The 15138-nt window shown below is 41.1% G+C and overlaps 1 protein-coding gene across 1 annotated transcript in view; it reads left to right on the top strand.

The window, feature by feature from the left end:
* The window catches only part of cntfr (ciliary neurotrophic factor receptor), a 225496-nt gene that overhangs the window by 90172 nt on the left and 120186 nt on the right, over positions 1 to 15138 (top strand). The window contains exon 3 of the mRNA XM_068335382.1: positions 11664 to 11745. Coding sequence (XP_068191483.1) covers positions 11664 to 11745 — 82 coding nt within the window. The remainder of the gene's footprint in view (positions 1 to 11663; positions 11746 to 15138) is intronic.

The raw sequence follows: 15138 nt of genomic DNA, 5'->3' as shown, positions 1-15138 counted from the left end.
CCTGTACCTTTATTGGCGTCAATATGTCATTCAATAAATGCTGGTTTGTCCCTCGCAGACAGAATGTATGATTTTGCATCATCTGCAGGCCCTAATCCTGGTTCTCCTTGTTGACATTAGGCCTCTGTGAAAATATTGTTAAATTGTTTCAAATGTATCCAACAACACAAACAACATCCTTCCAAACTAATAACTGATTTAAAGACATATTCATAATCATAGTTCATAATCATCTGGAATAGTCATGTTGATGTATACTTGGAAGTTGCACAAATTTTAAGGTACTGTGATAGAGCCAGCCTGTCCTTACCACAATTTTTTCCAATCTACTACATTCATTACTATTTACTGTATTCTAATTCATTTGAACATTTTTTATATCAACATGACCTTGTATTACAACGCGTACACTACAACATCCAATTTAAGTCCTAATTATTTCAGTAGGTTGCTCGACATGGTCAGCACCTCACCAAACATTTGTTTGCTCCACATGGCACACCCTGAACATTTGATGCTGCTAGGCCAGTTATGTATTACATTTTTTTCAGTTTGTCCCAATTTTTATTATGTTACAGGTATACCAAAGTATACCTGGCCCTCATCAAAAGAACTTTACAGGCACTGTCCTTTATAATGGTTAAATATCTGTTTTGTCAAGGTGCAGACATAGGGAGACACAAATGTAAACACATTCCAGCTTCAATAGATCAATATTCAGAACTGGATTCACTCAACCCATAACCAGATATAGTACATTCCCTGATAAACATTTCTACTTATCCCCCAAAAGAGAAGGCAATACATGTTCTTGTTGATTGCTCATATCCATTTTGTCAAGCAAAGATCAATATACTTTTATAGGAATTTCCACCTCAAGCAAAATGAATATTTTCTTTTTTTCCAAAACTGCACTGTAACTCAAAGTACAGTTAGAGAAAAGTCAGCTATATATATAATCAAATGATGTCATTCAAAAAGCATTCGTAAGTTGAGAAGTGCTCCTTTGGGGTAAAAGCATGCATGTAGAAGGGTTGCTGAATCAACCATTCTGAAATCACCACAAACTCAAATTTACATTTCTGCAGTTTGTATGATGGGCTGTATCACACACAAATGGACAGTATCCAAACACCCTGAATGCTGAAATTACTACAATCCCTTTTTGCATATCTCCAAGAAACTACAGATGTATCCAGTAGGATCAGCTGAACATCAGCCTCAGACTCTGGATGAGTGTGAACTACGTTGACACGCCTTCCAAAACGAGCGTTACATGCATGCTAGCATATACGTGCACGACACGTGCACGCAGGTTAAATATATAAAAATAGCATTAATATTTGTATTATTCTGGCTATCAGTCAAAAATAATGTGTAATTACACACATATCCGACCAAATACCACACACAAAAACTTTTAAAACGTGATTTACGCACACGGGTACATACACTCATCGCGAACAAAAACTAGCATCAGTACTGGTTATTATTCTTGCTGTCAAAAACCGTGCAGTGACGCATCGCCTGTCTGACAACTTTCTGTTAAAGCCATGTTAGATTCGTGACGTATTAACACACTTACCTCGGATTTCACCACAGGAATGTGCTTTCAGCCACAACAGAAACAGAACTTCCGTGTCCGCTGCTCTTCATCCACCTTCTCTCCGTGACTCTAATGAGATGCGGACGTCTGATGAGTCGACTGGCAGCGCCGACAGTCGCGCGCGTCTGAGCGTCACGCGCCTGTCACGTGACAGCGGACTGGCTCTCTGCAGCCACACTGATCACGTGACAGCGGACTGGCTCCCTGCAGCCACACTGATCACGTGACAGCGGACCGGCTCCCTGCAGCCACACTGACGCCTTGAATACATGAAGGAGTTCAGGAGGGAAACCAGGTCTGGTAGCCCAACAGCTACATGACCTCTGAATGTATGCTCACAAATTAAACGCGGTCTTGTGGTCTGTGTAATATTGTAAATTCTGTGATTGTATGACAGCAGATAGTAGATAATTTCTGCCCAGGATTAATAAAGTAAATTTATATACTTTATTAATCCCTGTAGGAAAATTATTAGTAGCACAGTATAGACCCCACTATTAGTTCTGGTGTTATGCATACAGGCCCGTAACACTCAGAGACACACAAGGGGCCTTCCTGCATTCAGTGACATCTCCCGCTGTCAGCTCACACTCAGAAGTGACCGCCAGTCTCTCACAGCGGAGGGGGGGAGCGGGGGTGGGGGAGGGGCGGCGGCAGCTCCACACAGCAGGTCAGGACAGCAGAGTCAGGGGAGGCCAGACAGAGGAGCAACAGGGAGGGACAAGGATATTCCTAAACACGGTAAAAAGTAGTGCTGTCAGGCGATTACAAAAATAATCTCATTAATACCAGGATTTGTAATTAATCTAATTAATCACATTTTAATCTCATACCTGCTAAAGGCCCCCAAATAAAGAATTTGAATTCTAGGACATTACAAAATTGTAGCGCATGACTAATCAATAGAATACACCAAGAAGAGATCACGTGTACAACATTCCAAGCATGAAAACCCTCTCTCAAAAAAATCATCCCTGCAAGAGAGGGTTAATAAAGCCCTCTCTAACAACCAACAGCTGGACATCCTGAACCACCACATCCTTCTCGTCAGTTACCTGTCATTTTATTGAAGACGATAAAATGGTGTCCTGCCTTCTGAATTGTTTTGAGTTCAGTGACAGACACACATCTGAGAACTTAGCAGGGGAACTGCTCAGAGTGGCAAAAGAGTGGAATGTTATAAACAAAGTAGGTGGTTGTGTTATTGACAATGCAGCGAACATAACCAAAGCAGTTAAAACGCTGAAATGAACCCAGCACAATTATGAAATGTCTTGCACACACAATTAACCTGATTGTGAGAGATGCTCTGAAGGTGATGAAGCCTGCTGTGGAGAAAGTCAATAGTGGAATATTTCCACAGGAGCACAACAGCCACACACAGGCTCAAAAGAACACAACGACAGATGGACATGCCTGAGCTGAAGCTCAGAGAAGATTGTGTGATAAGGTGGAACTCCACCTTTCATATGATAAAACGGATTCTGGAGTCCAAGGATGCAGTCATCTCTAACCTAGCTGTTATCAATGTACCGGTCGATCCTCCGAGCCAAGAGGAATGGGAGGTACTGCAGGAGGCATGCACTGCTCTGGAGCAATTTGAGGAGGTCGCTGTGGAGATCAGTGCAGACAGGTGCAGTATACAAATGTTGTTACATTATTATTAGTATTATTATTAGTAGTAGTAATTGTTGTTGCATTACTGGAATAAAAGGCTGAGTAGACATGAAATAATTTTAATACACCTGCACATAAAACAAAGCGTAATATTAACACCCATTGTTTATTCTTTTTTAGCTATGTTACAGCCTCCAAAATGTTAATCCTGCGCAGGGTTCTGCAGAGAGTGGCAGCTCAGAACCAGACCAGCGTAACCACAGCATGTGAAAGAGCTAGTAGAGGCTCCCTGTGCATCCATGGACAGAAAGTTCCATAGATTGGAATATAACACTGATCTGTCAGAAACCAACATTCTTTATCCAAGATTCAAGAAGCTGACCTTCAATGACACTAAAGCAGTTGATGAAGCTATTCAGAGAATAACTGCAGCAGCAGCAAGGTTCAACCAGCCAACTCCACTTCCAGGGGGCCAAGATGGAGCAGAGGATGAGCAAGAGGGGCCACAAGCATCTGCTGTTTGGAGATTCTTTGAAGAAAGAGCAAGTGAAGACACTACAAGAAGGAAGCCTTCAGCAGATGCAATACTGGAAGTGAGACCCTACTTTGAGGAGCCCCTTTGCCAGTTACGTGCAGATCCACTAAACTGGTGGGAAAACAAGGCTTCACTTTGCCCACACCTCACACACGTGATGACATGGAGACTGTGCATTGGTGCAACGTCATTTCCCTCCCAGAGAATTTTCTCCAAAACCGGGCAGATCATGACTGACAGAAGAAGCCGAATCAGTCCCTCAAAGCGGACACACATGGTGTTTCTGAATGCCAATCTTCACTAAACACATTATTTGGATGCTGATCTTTTTCTTTTGTGTTACATATTTTCATTTATATTTTGTTGTGTTGCGAGTTTTTAAGGGATTCTGTGTTGTTTGACTGTCGATTTGTTTTATATAAAATAAGTTTTAAGTTTAAATTCATTTAAAGTGCACTGTAGAGTGAAAAAAATAAAGGCATACTTATATAATAAACATATATAAATAAAAAGTATAACGAGATTTTTACATTATTAATTCATTTGTACATAATTTTACATTATAATTTTATATTATTGGTATAATATATTGATGAAAAAAAAAAGAGAGCTGGAATTCCCATCACTTAAAGGGACAGTAAAGTTAATTTTAAGTGACATATATGTTATTCATCATTATGAAAAATAGAAGAACATTTTTTATATCTGTATCATCATCTGTTTGGTCAAAAAAAGCTTAAAATCTGCACTGCAGCAGCTTCCGCATTCAGTGGTCACGTGGGCGTCATACGTCACTGGGGCCAAAACATAGCTTAGCAGCCATAAGAAACAATGCAATCCACGTCGCGATTAACTCCAAAAATATCATGGTTACCTGCGTGGTGAACGGTTGTGTCAACAGACTTGACCCAACAGACGCGACTTTAGAATAAATTCACTGTGGAATGAATAACAGCTAGAGTTGTTATTCATTCCACACAGTCCAATAGTAATAAATAGAGTTAGCTCAATGCTATCATAATATGTACAATCTCATTGATGGGCTAGCGCATTAGCATTTTTAGCGCGATACCTTCCCAGAAGGTATTCTAAAGAACGACAGGTCCTTGTCTTCGCGTCTTTTTGCTGTTCTGTTGACACAACTGTTCACTGCGCAGGTAATCATGATATTTTTGGAGTTAACCGCGACGTGGATTGTATTGTTTCTTATGGCCGCTAAGCTATGTTCGGCCCCAGTGACGCCCACGTGACCACTGAATGCGGAAGCTGCTGCGGTGCAGATTTTAAGCTTTTTTGACCAAACTGATGATGCTACACATTTAAAATTTATTTTTTCTTCTATTTTTCATTATGATAAATAACATATATGTCATTTAAAATTAACTTTACTGTCCTTTAATAACTTTCATTTTCTGGCGCTGGTTGTGAGCTCTTATAAGTTGACACTAGTTTAACAAGTTAAGAAAGTTTTAAATATTGAAACAGCAAAATTATAACTTCTAACCATTAACGTACCTGCAGCGTTTGTCTGTCTCCCCATGTCCCCTCTCGCGTTACCCGACTGACTTTCTGTAACACCACTTTAGGGAGACAGATAGGCTGCGCGCGGTTCACAGATAGGCTGTGCGTCTATTTACAATCAGGTCCTTTCGAAACTCCAAAAAAGATTGTCTCAGCAGATTAACCCAGGTGATGTGTCTCATGCTAATGACCCTCAATAGCATACAAAGGCTCGGTGAAACTAGCATTTCAACATTTTTGTTTATTTATCATCTATCCATCCATCTATCCATCCATTGGTCTGTGTCTGTTTCAACAATGTCTGCATTTTATATAAAACCACTGCGGAGGATTTATTATTAGACAACAGTTGTCCTGGCAACATTAACAATTATCGAGCAAATGAAGACCGGTCTGTGAAAATATTGTCTTAGATGAAACCGGTCAGTGGCGCAAAAAAGGTTGGGGACCGCTGCTCTAAAGCATAAGCAAGAGATCCATGTATTGTGGTTTTGGGGCGGCAGTTGCTCAGTGGTAAAGCAAGCGGTAGAGCGGGTCGTCCAATGTTCTGAGATGGGGGTTCAGATTCCCGCTCGTGCCCAAAAACACCCAAAGTGTGAGCTGATGGTGGGAGGTGTTAGCTCACGTCTGGAGCACTGCCGAGGTGCCTTTGAGCAAGGCGCCATCATCTTAGAAGTTGCGCATTGGATGCGCACCACGACGGAGCTGCCCGCCACTCTACCTCCCTCTCACCTGCATGCCCAAAGGCCCCTTGTGTGTGTTACAGGCCTGTACACACTATTTAGATGCATGTAACTACTAACCTGTGTGTAGAGTGGAGTCTTAATTTCCCTTTGGGGATTAATACACTTAATAAAAACTTTTTTTTTTAATTAAAATGAAAACCTTTGCATGAGAGTTCTAATGAAACATTCAACCAGCTATCCACCCATCTATCATCTGCCCATTTATCTATATTCCATTCATCCATCCATGTATTTGTTTTAAAAATCATGATCATCATGCCCGGCAGTTAACAAAAGAAAGCGAGCCAACCTTAGCTTGTAGCTAGCTAAAAAGCTCTGAAGCACAGGCAATAGATCCATTTGAAGTTGTGGTTAAACATGTGCTGTAGAGGTTTATTGAAATATCCATCCATCCATCTATCCATCTGTCTATCATTGTCATTTAACAATCATCATCATGACCAGCAGTTAGCAATACAAGCTAATGCTAACGCTAGCTAACGTTAGTTAACATTAGCTAACATTAACATTTGCTTCAGAGTTGGATTAAACACAATGGCATAGAAAAGCTATCAATGTATAAATGTCATCCATCCATTCATCCATCTTCTGTTTATCTATCATCCATCCATCTATCAATCCATCCATCCATTCATCCAATGATCATCAAGACCAGCAGTTAACAATAGAGTGCTAACACTAGCTTGTAGCTAGCTAACATAAAGCATAAACAAGAGATCCATGTATTGTGGTTAAAACATTTGCATGAGCGTTCTATTGAAATGTCCATCCATCTTTCCACCCATCCATCTCTACATTTCTACTGAAATATCCATCCATCTGTTTATTTTTATGTCATTTAACTATCATCATTATGACCAGCAGTTAGCAATATAAGCTAATACTAATGTTAGCTATTTCTAGCTAACGCTAACGCTAGCTAACGCTAACGCTAGCTAACGCTAACGCTAGCTAACGCTATTCAACGCTAACGCTAGCGCTAGCTAACGCTCGTTAGCTAGCGTTAGCATTAATGTTGGCGTTAGCTACCGTTAGCATTAGCTAACATTATCTAACATTAACATTTGCTGTAGAGTTGGATTAAACACAATGGCATTGAAAAAATATGTCCATATATGCAGCTCAGCAGCACTTCCTGCTTTTCCTGCTCTTGCAGGAAGTTGGGATACACACTTCCTGGAGTGTGTGTGCGATGCAGTACCATTTCCTACCACCAGGGTGAAAATGCACACACACCTGTACCCAACTTTTGCTACCTTATGGGACATGTCAAAAAAAAGGCAGGGGGCATATCAGGAGTGTCCCCTGAGCCTTTTGCAATGAAAAACCTTGTGGGGCCCAGCATTTTGGGGTGCCTAAGGTCTTTGGGCCCCACAACGTTGGTCTAATCCAGGTCTGAAATCACCCTAAGGTAATATAAGTTAGTTCACACACACACACACACACACACACACACACACACACACACACACATCACCACAACCACCACCAACTTCGTGTTTTCCCTTCTGGCTTTCCAATTTAAATGCAAATGTTCCCAAATCGGACTCCACAAAGACGAAGAGGCAAAATCATTTGACGTAGTGATGAATTATATATTTTAATTAAGCACCCAAAAGAATCATGCCTATTCAGCCCTTTCCCTTCCAATGCAAAATGAATAAATAAATATGGAAGAAAGGAGGAAGAAGAAGAAGAATGGGATAAATGGAAGGGTCAGGGGAGGGTAATGGATAGACGGATAAAGGGATGGGGTTCATATTGAGTTTGTGTGATTGCAGCACTAACCGCCTGTGGGATGCCATTATGTGAGCGATCTGAACCTGTCAGATTTCAAAAACGTATTGTTTGCTGATAGACAGGCTAAATACCCCCACGGTTTAAAGAACATACACACATACACACCAGAGTCTCTCAAATGCATTGAAAATACGCACAAATACATATGCACACACATTAGGAGTTTGATGGGCGAACCAACGTTTAAAGAGCAGAAATGTGGATTGCGACGCTCTGACAAGGGATGCAATTTTAATTTCACCCCCTGTCACTCTCTCCAATATCTGCTCAGATGAAATTCATATGAGCTGCCAATCATCCTCTTGTACTAATAGACACATGAATGTAAGTACACACACATGCAAACGCAGTCGATCCTTCAATCACATTTACAAACTTTTCTCTCTCCGTCTATTGAAGTCACAAGAATGCAGACAATGTCTCATCTTTAAATACGCAGAGAACTCAAATACCCTTTATTCCAGATTCTAGAATTCTAGATATTTTATTTATTTTTTTTATTATCGTATTGATTTAATCTCTAAAGGGAAATTGCATCATCACCAAATTTGTGTATCTGTGAAAATTTGTGTGGTTGTTTTAATTCTCAGTGGCGTTATTTTGTAGCTAAATGTGACAGTCCTTCAAATGACTTTATATAGGTGAATGTATTCCGACATTAAAACACATATTTAACAGCATGTGTCAGTGCCTCAAAACCACAGATGCACACATAATAGATATCCCTCCTGTGTCACTGCACATGGTGGAAAACCTGTATACTATGTACTGTAAATGCATCCAGATGGCCCCAATGCATCCACTCAGACCTATAAAGACATGAAATAGGATGCTGAAAAATAGAATACAAGCGATTCAAATTGACCTGCAATTGAGATGGTGTGAGGTTAAGATCAAGTATTGCCTTATCAAATCATGTATGTGAATGAAAATAATAAAAAACACAGAGAAGATGTGTCACATTCTGATGTAGCTTTCTGACATGTTTCATAAACATAAACATTTTTTTTTTGTTTTATTGCTTCTTCATCTTGACAATTTCTGATGAGGGAAAAATGTCTCTTAATTTGCGTTTTTACATAGGAAACACACTTTATCTGAAAATAACACAATTTTGCAATTTGCCTTATACATGGTTAATTTGATTTATTTTTTGAGCATTCTTGAAAACACTAGCCCACCACTGAGTATAGTTTTCCACATGGGAAGCTGCCTTTGGATGTCTTTTTGTCATTTAAAAGCATTTTTATGTTCTTGAATGTCGCTCAGTAATACTCAAAGATGTGTTCCTTCTTGTCTGCGACCCATAAGCATGGTGCAGCGGTGCTTGCGGATAATGGTGACAAAGAGTGGCACAAGGAACAAATGATGCAACATGTGGGAGGAAAATGGAGAGATACTCACTGAAGAGAACAAGTGGGAGATGTTAAAAGGAAGTAACATAAAAACAATAACTGAAGCTGAATAAAGAGCGAGAGGTAACAGACGATGAAAATGTATTGTGACAGCTGGAGTGTTGCCCCAAAAGAACAAGGAAATTCACTTTCCTGTGTTTGACTTACCCTGTTCTCCACATGCAAACATACAGACATTGCTCATTACATGTGTCAGTGGCAGCAGACCCTGAGAAAACCTTTGTCTGTAGAAGAGTTAACTACCTATCCTTGTTGAATAGAAGTGATGGTTAGGGCCAGCAAGAAAGGAGAAAGAGACATCTCATTTTAATAGGAAAGTTCAAGTCCTCTCTTGACTATTCTATGCTCTGCTCAAGTGTCCTTGAACAGAACAGTAAATCAATAGGAGCCCCAGTGGTGCAGTTATGCTGGAGCTGATGCTGATCTCTAACCTTTCACCTACTGGTGGCATCCAATGCGGCTTCTGAAGAGATCATTTTCAAAGGAGAGTCATTTGCACAGATCTTTTTTGTGTAGGCCATACAACAAGATAAGATATATCCCCACCTGTATATTTGAATAAGCTCATTTGAAAGTCTCACGCTGTCACGCTGTCACCAACTTCACCCACCACCTGTCAATCAAGCACCCAACCAATCACGGCGCATCTGCTATGTTAGGAGAAGAAATAACTATACATGGATTTCCCAGTTAACATCATTTTAGAGTGTCATAACCTACAGTTATGATACTCTGCTCATGTTTTTGAGCAGAGAGTCCAAACAGCAGGAACGACTCAGAAGATGGCAACAAATTCTGAGTGAAAGTAGCTGGCTAGAACGAACAGTCTGTCCAGCTATGGTTTCCATTTGGAATGGGACAATCGATATAGTATCCAAAATGCTCCTCGGGCATCTGACAAAAACGGTCTTTAAGTAACTACATACAGTTCTGTTCATATAGTCAGCTAACAGAACTATCACTTCTCTAAAATGTATTTTCCACTTGCTCTTTTGACAGGGGCTTTTTCCTCCTGTCCCAATCTCACCATTAGTTAGCTTTCTTTCTCCAGTTTACCTGCTAACATTCATCTATGGCTTCACCACGCATGCCCAGCGCAATACATGATATTGCCAACACAAAGTTGTTACGTCACCACATTGATTTTTGACTATGTTAGGTGCGATTGGTTAATAATATCAATACAGAAGTCTGATATTATTGTTTGTGAGGTGCAATGAGAGGTGACAGGAATAAGTAGTAAGAGGAAATGTTTGTGTCAGATGTGAAGCCTAAAGTGAATGTTGACCCGTTTTAATTACCGTCATTTAACTATAAAATACAAACCCTTTATTTTAATCCAAACCATCATTTTGCCTCAACCAACCAAGTAGCAGCCATAGGTCATGTTACTTTAAAAACAAAACCCGCCTGCAATCGTCTTCCTTAACATCCTGGATTCAAAATTAATCACTAATTAAAAAAGCTTTAATAAAATAAGTGGTCTGACACATGAAACATTTGTAAATTTGCACACCATTAAAATATTACATTTGCATCCTGGCTGATATCATCACTTTTTTTTTTTTTAAATCAACATTTGAATTGCAAAACCTCATTTCTGAAGGCCTTTGGTGAATTTTTTACCACAGTTACTGAGCATGGGTTCTTACAAACCTCCCCCCCCCAAAAAAAAAACCCCCAATATATCATTTGTCATTAAAAGCTGTATTCAAGTCACTATAACCAGCTGATGGTTAGTGATATCCATGCGTTTCCAGTCTTTGCCTTAAGCCAAATTTGCTTCCACATTCACCACAGAAGCAAAATTGTGTCAATATCCTTAAAATTGGGAAGAAAGAGAGCCCTGAGATTACCTATGTATCTTCACACTCTGGAATATTAAACTTGTCTTTTTACATGATTAAAAAGGACAGTGCATGAAAAAAAAGATGAGCACACCTGTGCACCACTTTTATCTTTTTTTCATCTTCAGAATGAATTGATGGGATGCCAGTGAACTCCTGCTTTATATGGAAGCTGTGTGTTTGTTTACGGTGTGCTACACCTTTAAGAGCTGCCAGCCGTAGCCCATCCCAGAGAGGATGGACCCATTAAACTGATGAACAGAGAGAGAGAGAGAGAGAGAGAGAGAGAGAGACAGAGGGTGACATACCGTCATAAGGATAAAAGTGAGAGGAGTAAAAGAATGGATGCCTTTTGAAATAAGGAAGTTGAACAAGTAGCAAGGCAACAGAAAAGGAGGGAAGAAAACTACTCAGGGACCATAACAGTGAGAGGAGATAGAGGGAGGACAGGAAGCAGCAATCTCTCCATCTCCTCTATGGTGTTGTAGGCGTCTATGGGTCTGTCAGTCAATCAGGACGGCAGCTGGACACACTCGCTCGGGGGATCTCTTGACTTTGCTGTGTGTGTGTCTACAGATGGCAAACCTTGTGACATCGCTTTGCTGTGTAGTTCTGGCCGCAGTGGTGGTAGCCTACGCTCAGAGACGCAGTCAGCTCGGTGAGTATCAATTTTGTCTTCCTCTTGCTCTTCTTTATCATAAGATTCTCATTCTCTGAGGCCTACTCTGTTACTTTTTGTTTATTTCCTGTCGGATCAAATCCTTTTTGCTCTTCCCTGCACTCAAGTAAATCCTGTTTAACTTTGTCCTCCTCACAACTACTGCTCCTCACTCTCCAATATATAATTTCCGCTTTTCTCCCTGTTCTTGTTCTACTTATATATGTGGTGCTATTGATGCTCAACTACATTTTACAACACTCATCTCAATATTATTGAACTCTGTCCACTTTGATTTGATGTCACCTGATGCGTCACCTTTAAGGAATCTCTTTTTATATTTTCTATACAATGTTTTGACTCTTATTGCCTGTTCTGTGTCATCCTGAACCCCAGCAGCTTGTTACCCACTTTGAGGTCAAAGGTGCAGCAGGAAAATGTAATTATACCTGTGAGAGAGATGAGCTGGAATTGACTTTTCCTCATGAACAGAAAAAGACAAAATGAAACAGCTGACCATGTTCGCTAGTCATTCCTGTTCATAGTATTTTGGTGTCATTACAAAAGCTAAATCAACAAAGAAGCCAGGTCAAATGTTTCCAATGATTAGTGCACTGAGGATTGGAGAGAGAAAATAATATGAACAGACCCACTAAATGAGCTGAGAGGTCACACAAGACATATGAACATTAATTTGACCATGTGCTCAAATGACGGGAGAGTGTTCATGTGTGTGCGTGTCTTACGTGTTGTGTGTTGTCACCTGACTTTTAATGAAGAATGGCCCCTGCTTTATAGCCAATGACTTTGGTCTGCTCAAGTCAGCTGATCAAAAGAAAGGAAGCCAATGAATCCCCAGTGATGCACATCACTATGTCACGAGGGTTGGACACACACATACACACACACACACACACACATGCACCCCCCACACACACACACACAAATCCACACACACATGCACAAAAAAAGAAAAAAAAGAAAAAGAAAACAAAGCAGAAACCGTTTACTTAGTAGACATGTTATTTGCGGGAATGAGGCAAAATAAAAAAGTATATAGAGATGTAGACAAAATTTAGTGAAGGCTAGAAAAACAGCTCAAGAATGAATTATTGATGTCTGATGAGAAAACTTGATAAATTATTATTATTATTTCTTCAGAAAAATTGTAAAAATGGTTGCAGTGTCCCAAATGGACAGTTATGTCTTCAACTTCTCTGCGTAATATAGGACATTTGTGTAAATCATAATGTGTAGCTCAATTGTATAGTGCATGCTTCATTGTATGCTGACCGGGTTTAATCCCCGGCATCTGCAGCCCATTGGGGGTACAAGCCAGTGTCAGCTGTAGGCTGGTCCCAAGCCTGAGCATCCAGAGTAAAAACAACTTGCAAACAAATATGAGCGATAATCTCAAATGGAAACAATGACACGCTGTGGCAACCCATAACGAGACAAGCCAAAGGGAGATTTATAATGAACATATATAACAGCCAAATAGAGTGGCCAAAATCCTACACCTGCACACACTGACAGGCACATTTACAGTCACACAGAGACACACTTATACATTTGTCCATCTCGGAAAGAGCATTGCTTTTCTGACAAATTGCCAGCCAGTTTGATTGTCAGGATTCCCCAGGGTACACCCACACACAGAGCAACGCATATACAAAAACACAGACCAAAGACAAGAGCTAATCCCACCTCTATCTTTATGTACTAACTCAATTGTTCAATCTCACCATGAAGAAGTCACACTTTATTTTTGTTGTGTGAATGTACTGTCTGTGTGTGTGTGTGTGTGTGTGTGTGTGTGTGTGTGTGTGTGTGTGTGTGTGTGTGTGTGTGAGAGAGAGAGAGAGAGAGAGAGAGAGAGAGAGAGAGAGAGAGAGAGAGAGAGAGAGAGAGAGAGAGAGAGAGGGAGAGAGAAAAAGTCAGAGATGGAGTGGATGGGAATCACATTTGCGATTTTGCAATTACTGCCAGTGATGAGTTGTCGAACAAAGACAATGAAACACACAGGTTGAAAATGCCCACAGACTAAAATTTAACCATATGTACATGAGTTTAACACTTACATCGTGATTTTGGAGGAATGGAAAGTGAAAGAAAGAGAGCCAGGTTGTAAAGAGGTGGGCTGGAGAGACAGAACTCATTTGTCATAAACAGAAGAAAAACTGCTGCATGGAGTAGCTCTAGATGAACCACTTTCATGAAGAAGTACCCTTAAAGGGGGTTGAATTATGAAGAAAGCTGTTTATGTCATTTTATGTCATGTAAATGTTGGCTGTATTCTTGGCTTATATTCAAGTATTGCTTTGAATGTTCCGAAAATAAAACACTCTCCAATAATTGTAATTGTTAATTGTAATTATTAATCCATCCATCCATCTTCCGCCGCTTATCCTTAATCGGGTCGCGGGGGCAGCAGCTTCAACAGGGAGCCCCAAACTTCCCTTTCCCCGGCCACATCCACCAACTCTGACTGGGGGATCCCAAGGCGTTCCCAGGCCAGTGTTGAGATATAATCCCTCCACCTGGTCCTGGGTCTGCCCCGAAATCTCCACCCAGCTGGACGTACCAGAAACACCACCCTAGGGAGGCGTCCCGGAGGTATCCGCACCAGATGGCCAAACCATCTCAACTGACTCCTTTCCACATGAAGGAGCAGTGGCTCTACTCTGAGCCCCTCGCGAACAGCAGTGTTTCTCACCTTATCTCTAAGGGAGACACCAGCTCTCTTCCTGAGAAAGCCCATTTCAGCCACTTGTATCCGCAATCTCGTTCTTTCGGTCATGACCCATCGCTCATGACCATAGGTGGGGGTAGGAACGAAGATGGAATGGTAGATGGAGAGCTTTGCCTCCTGGCTCAGCTCCCTCTTTGTGTCAACAGTGCGGTAAAGCGACTGCAATACCGCTCCTTCTGCCCCAATTCTTCGTCCAATGTCATGCTCCATTGTTCCCTCACTCGTGAACACGACCCCAAGATACTTAAACTCCTTCACTTGTGGAAGGACCTCATTCCCCACTCGGAGAAGGCAGTCCACCGGTTTCCTGCTGAGGACCATGGCCTCAGATTTGGAGGTGCTAATCCTCATCCCCGCCGCTTCACACTAGGCTGAAAACCGGACCAGTGAGCGCTGCAGGTCACAGGCTGATGACGCAAACAGGACCACATCATCTGCAAAAAGCCTCGATGCAATCCTCAGACCACTAAACTGTAAACCCTTCTCATCACGACTACGCCTCGATATCCTCTCCATGAAAATCACAAACAGAGTTGGTGATAAAGCGCAGCCCTGGCGAAGGCCAACAGCTAGTCTGAACAAGTCCGACTTACTGCCGAGAACCAGAACGCAGCTCTCACTTTGGGCGTACAGGGATTGGA

The sequence above is a fragment of the Antennarius striatus genome, chromosome 15, assembly GCF_040054535.1.
Source record: "Antennarius striatus isolate MH-2024 chromosome 15, ASM4005453v1, whole genome shotgun sequence".
Classification (NCBI taxonomy): Eukaryota; Metazoa; Chordata; class Actinopteri; order Lophiiformes; family Antennariidae; genus Antennarius; species Antennarius striatus.
Note: the sequence above shows the minus strand (reverse complement) of the source record. Positions and strands in the feature narration are given on the sequence as shown.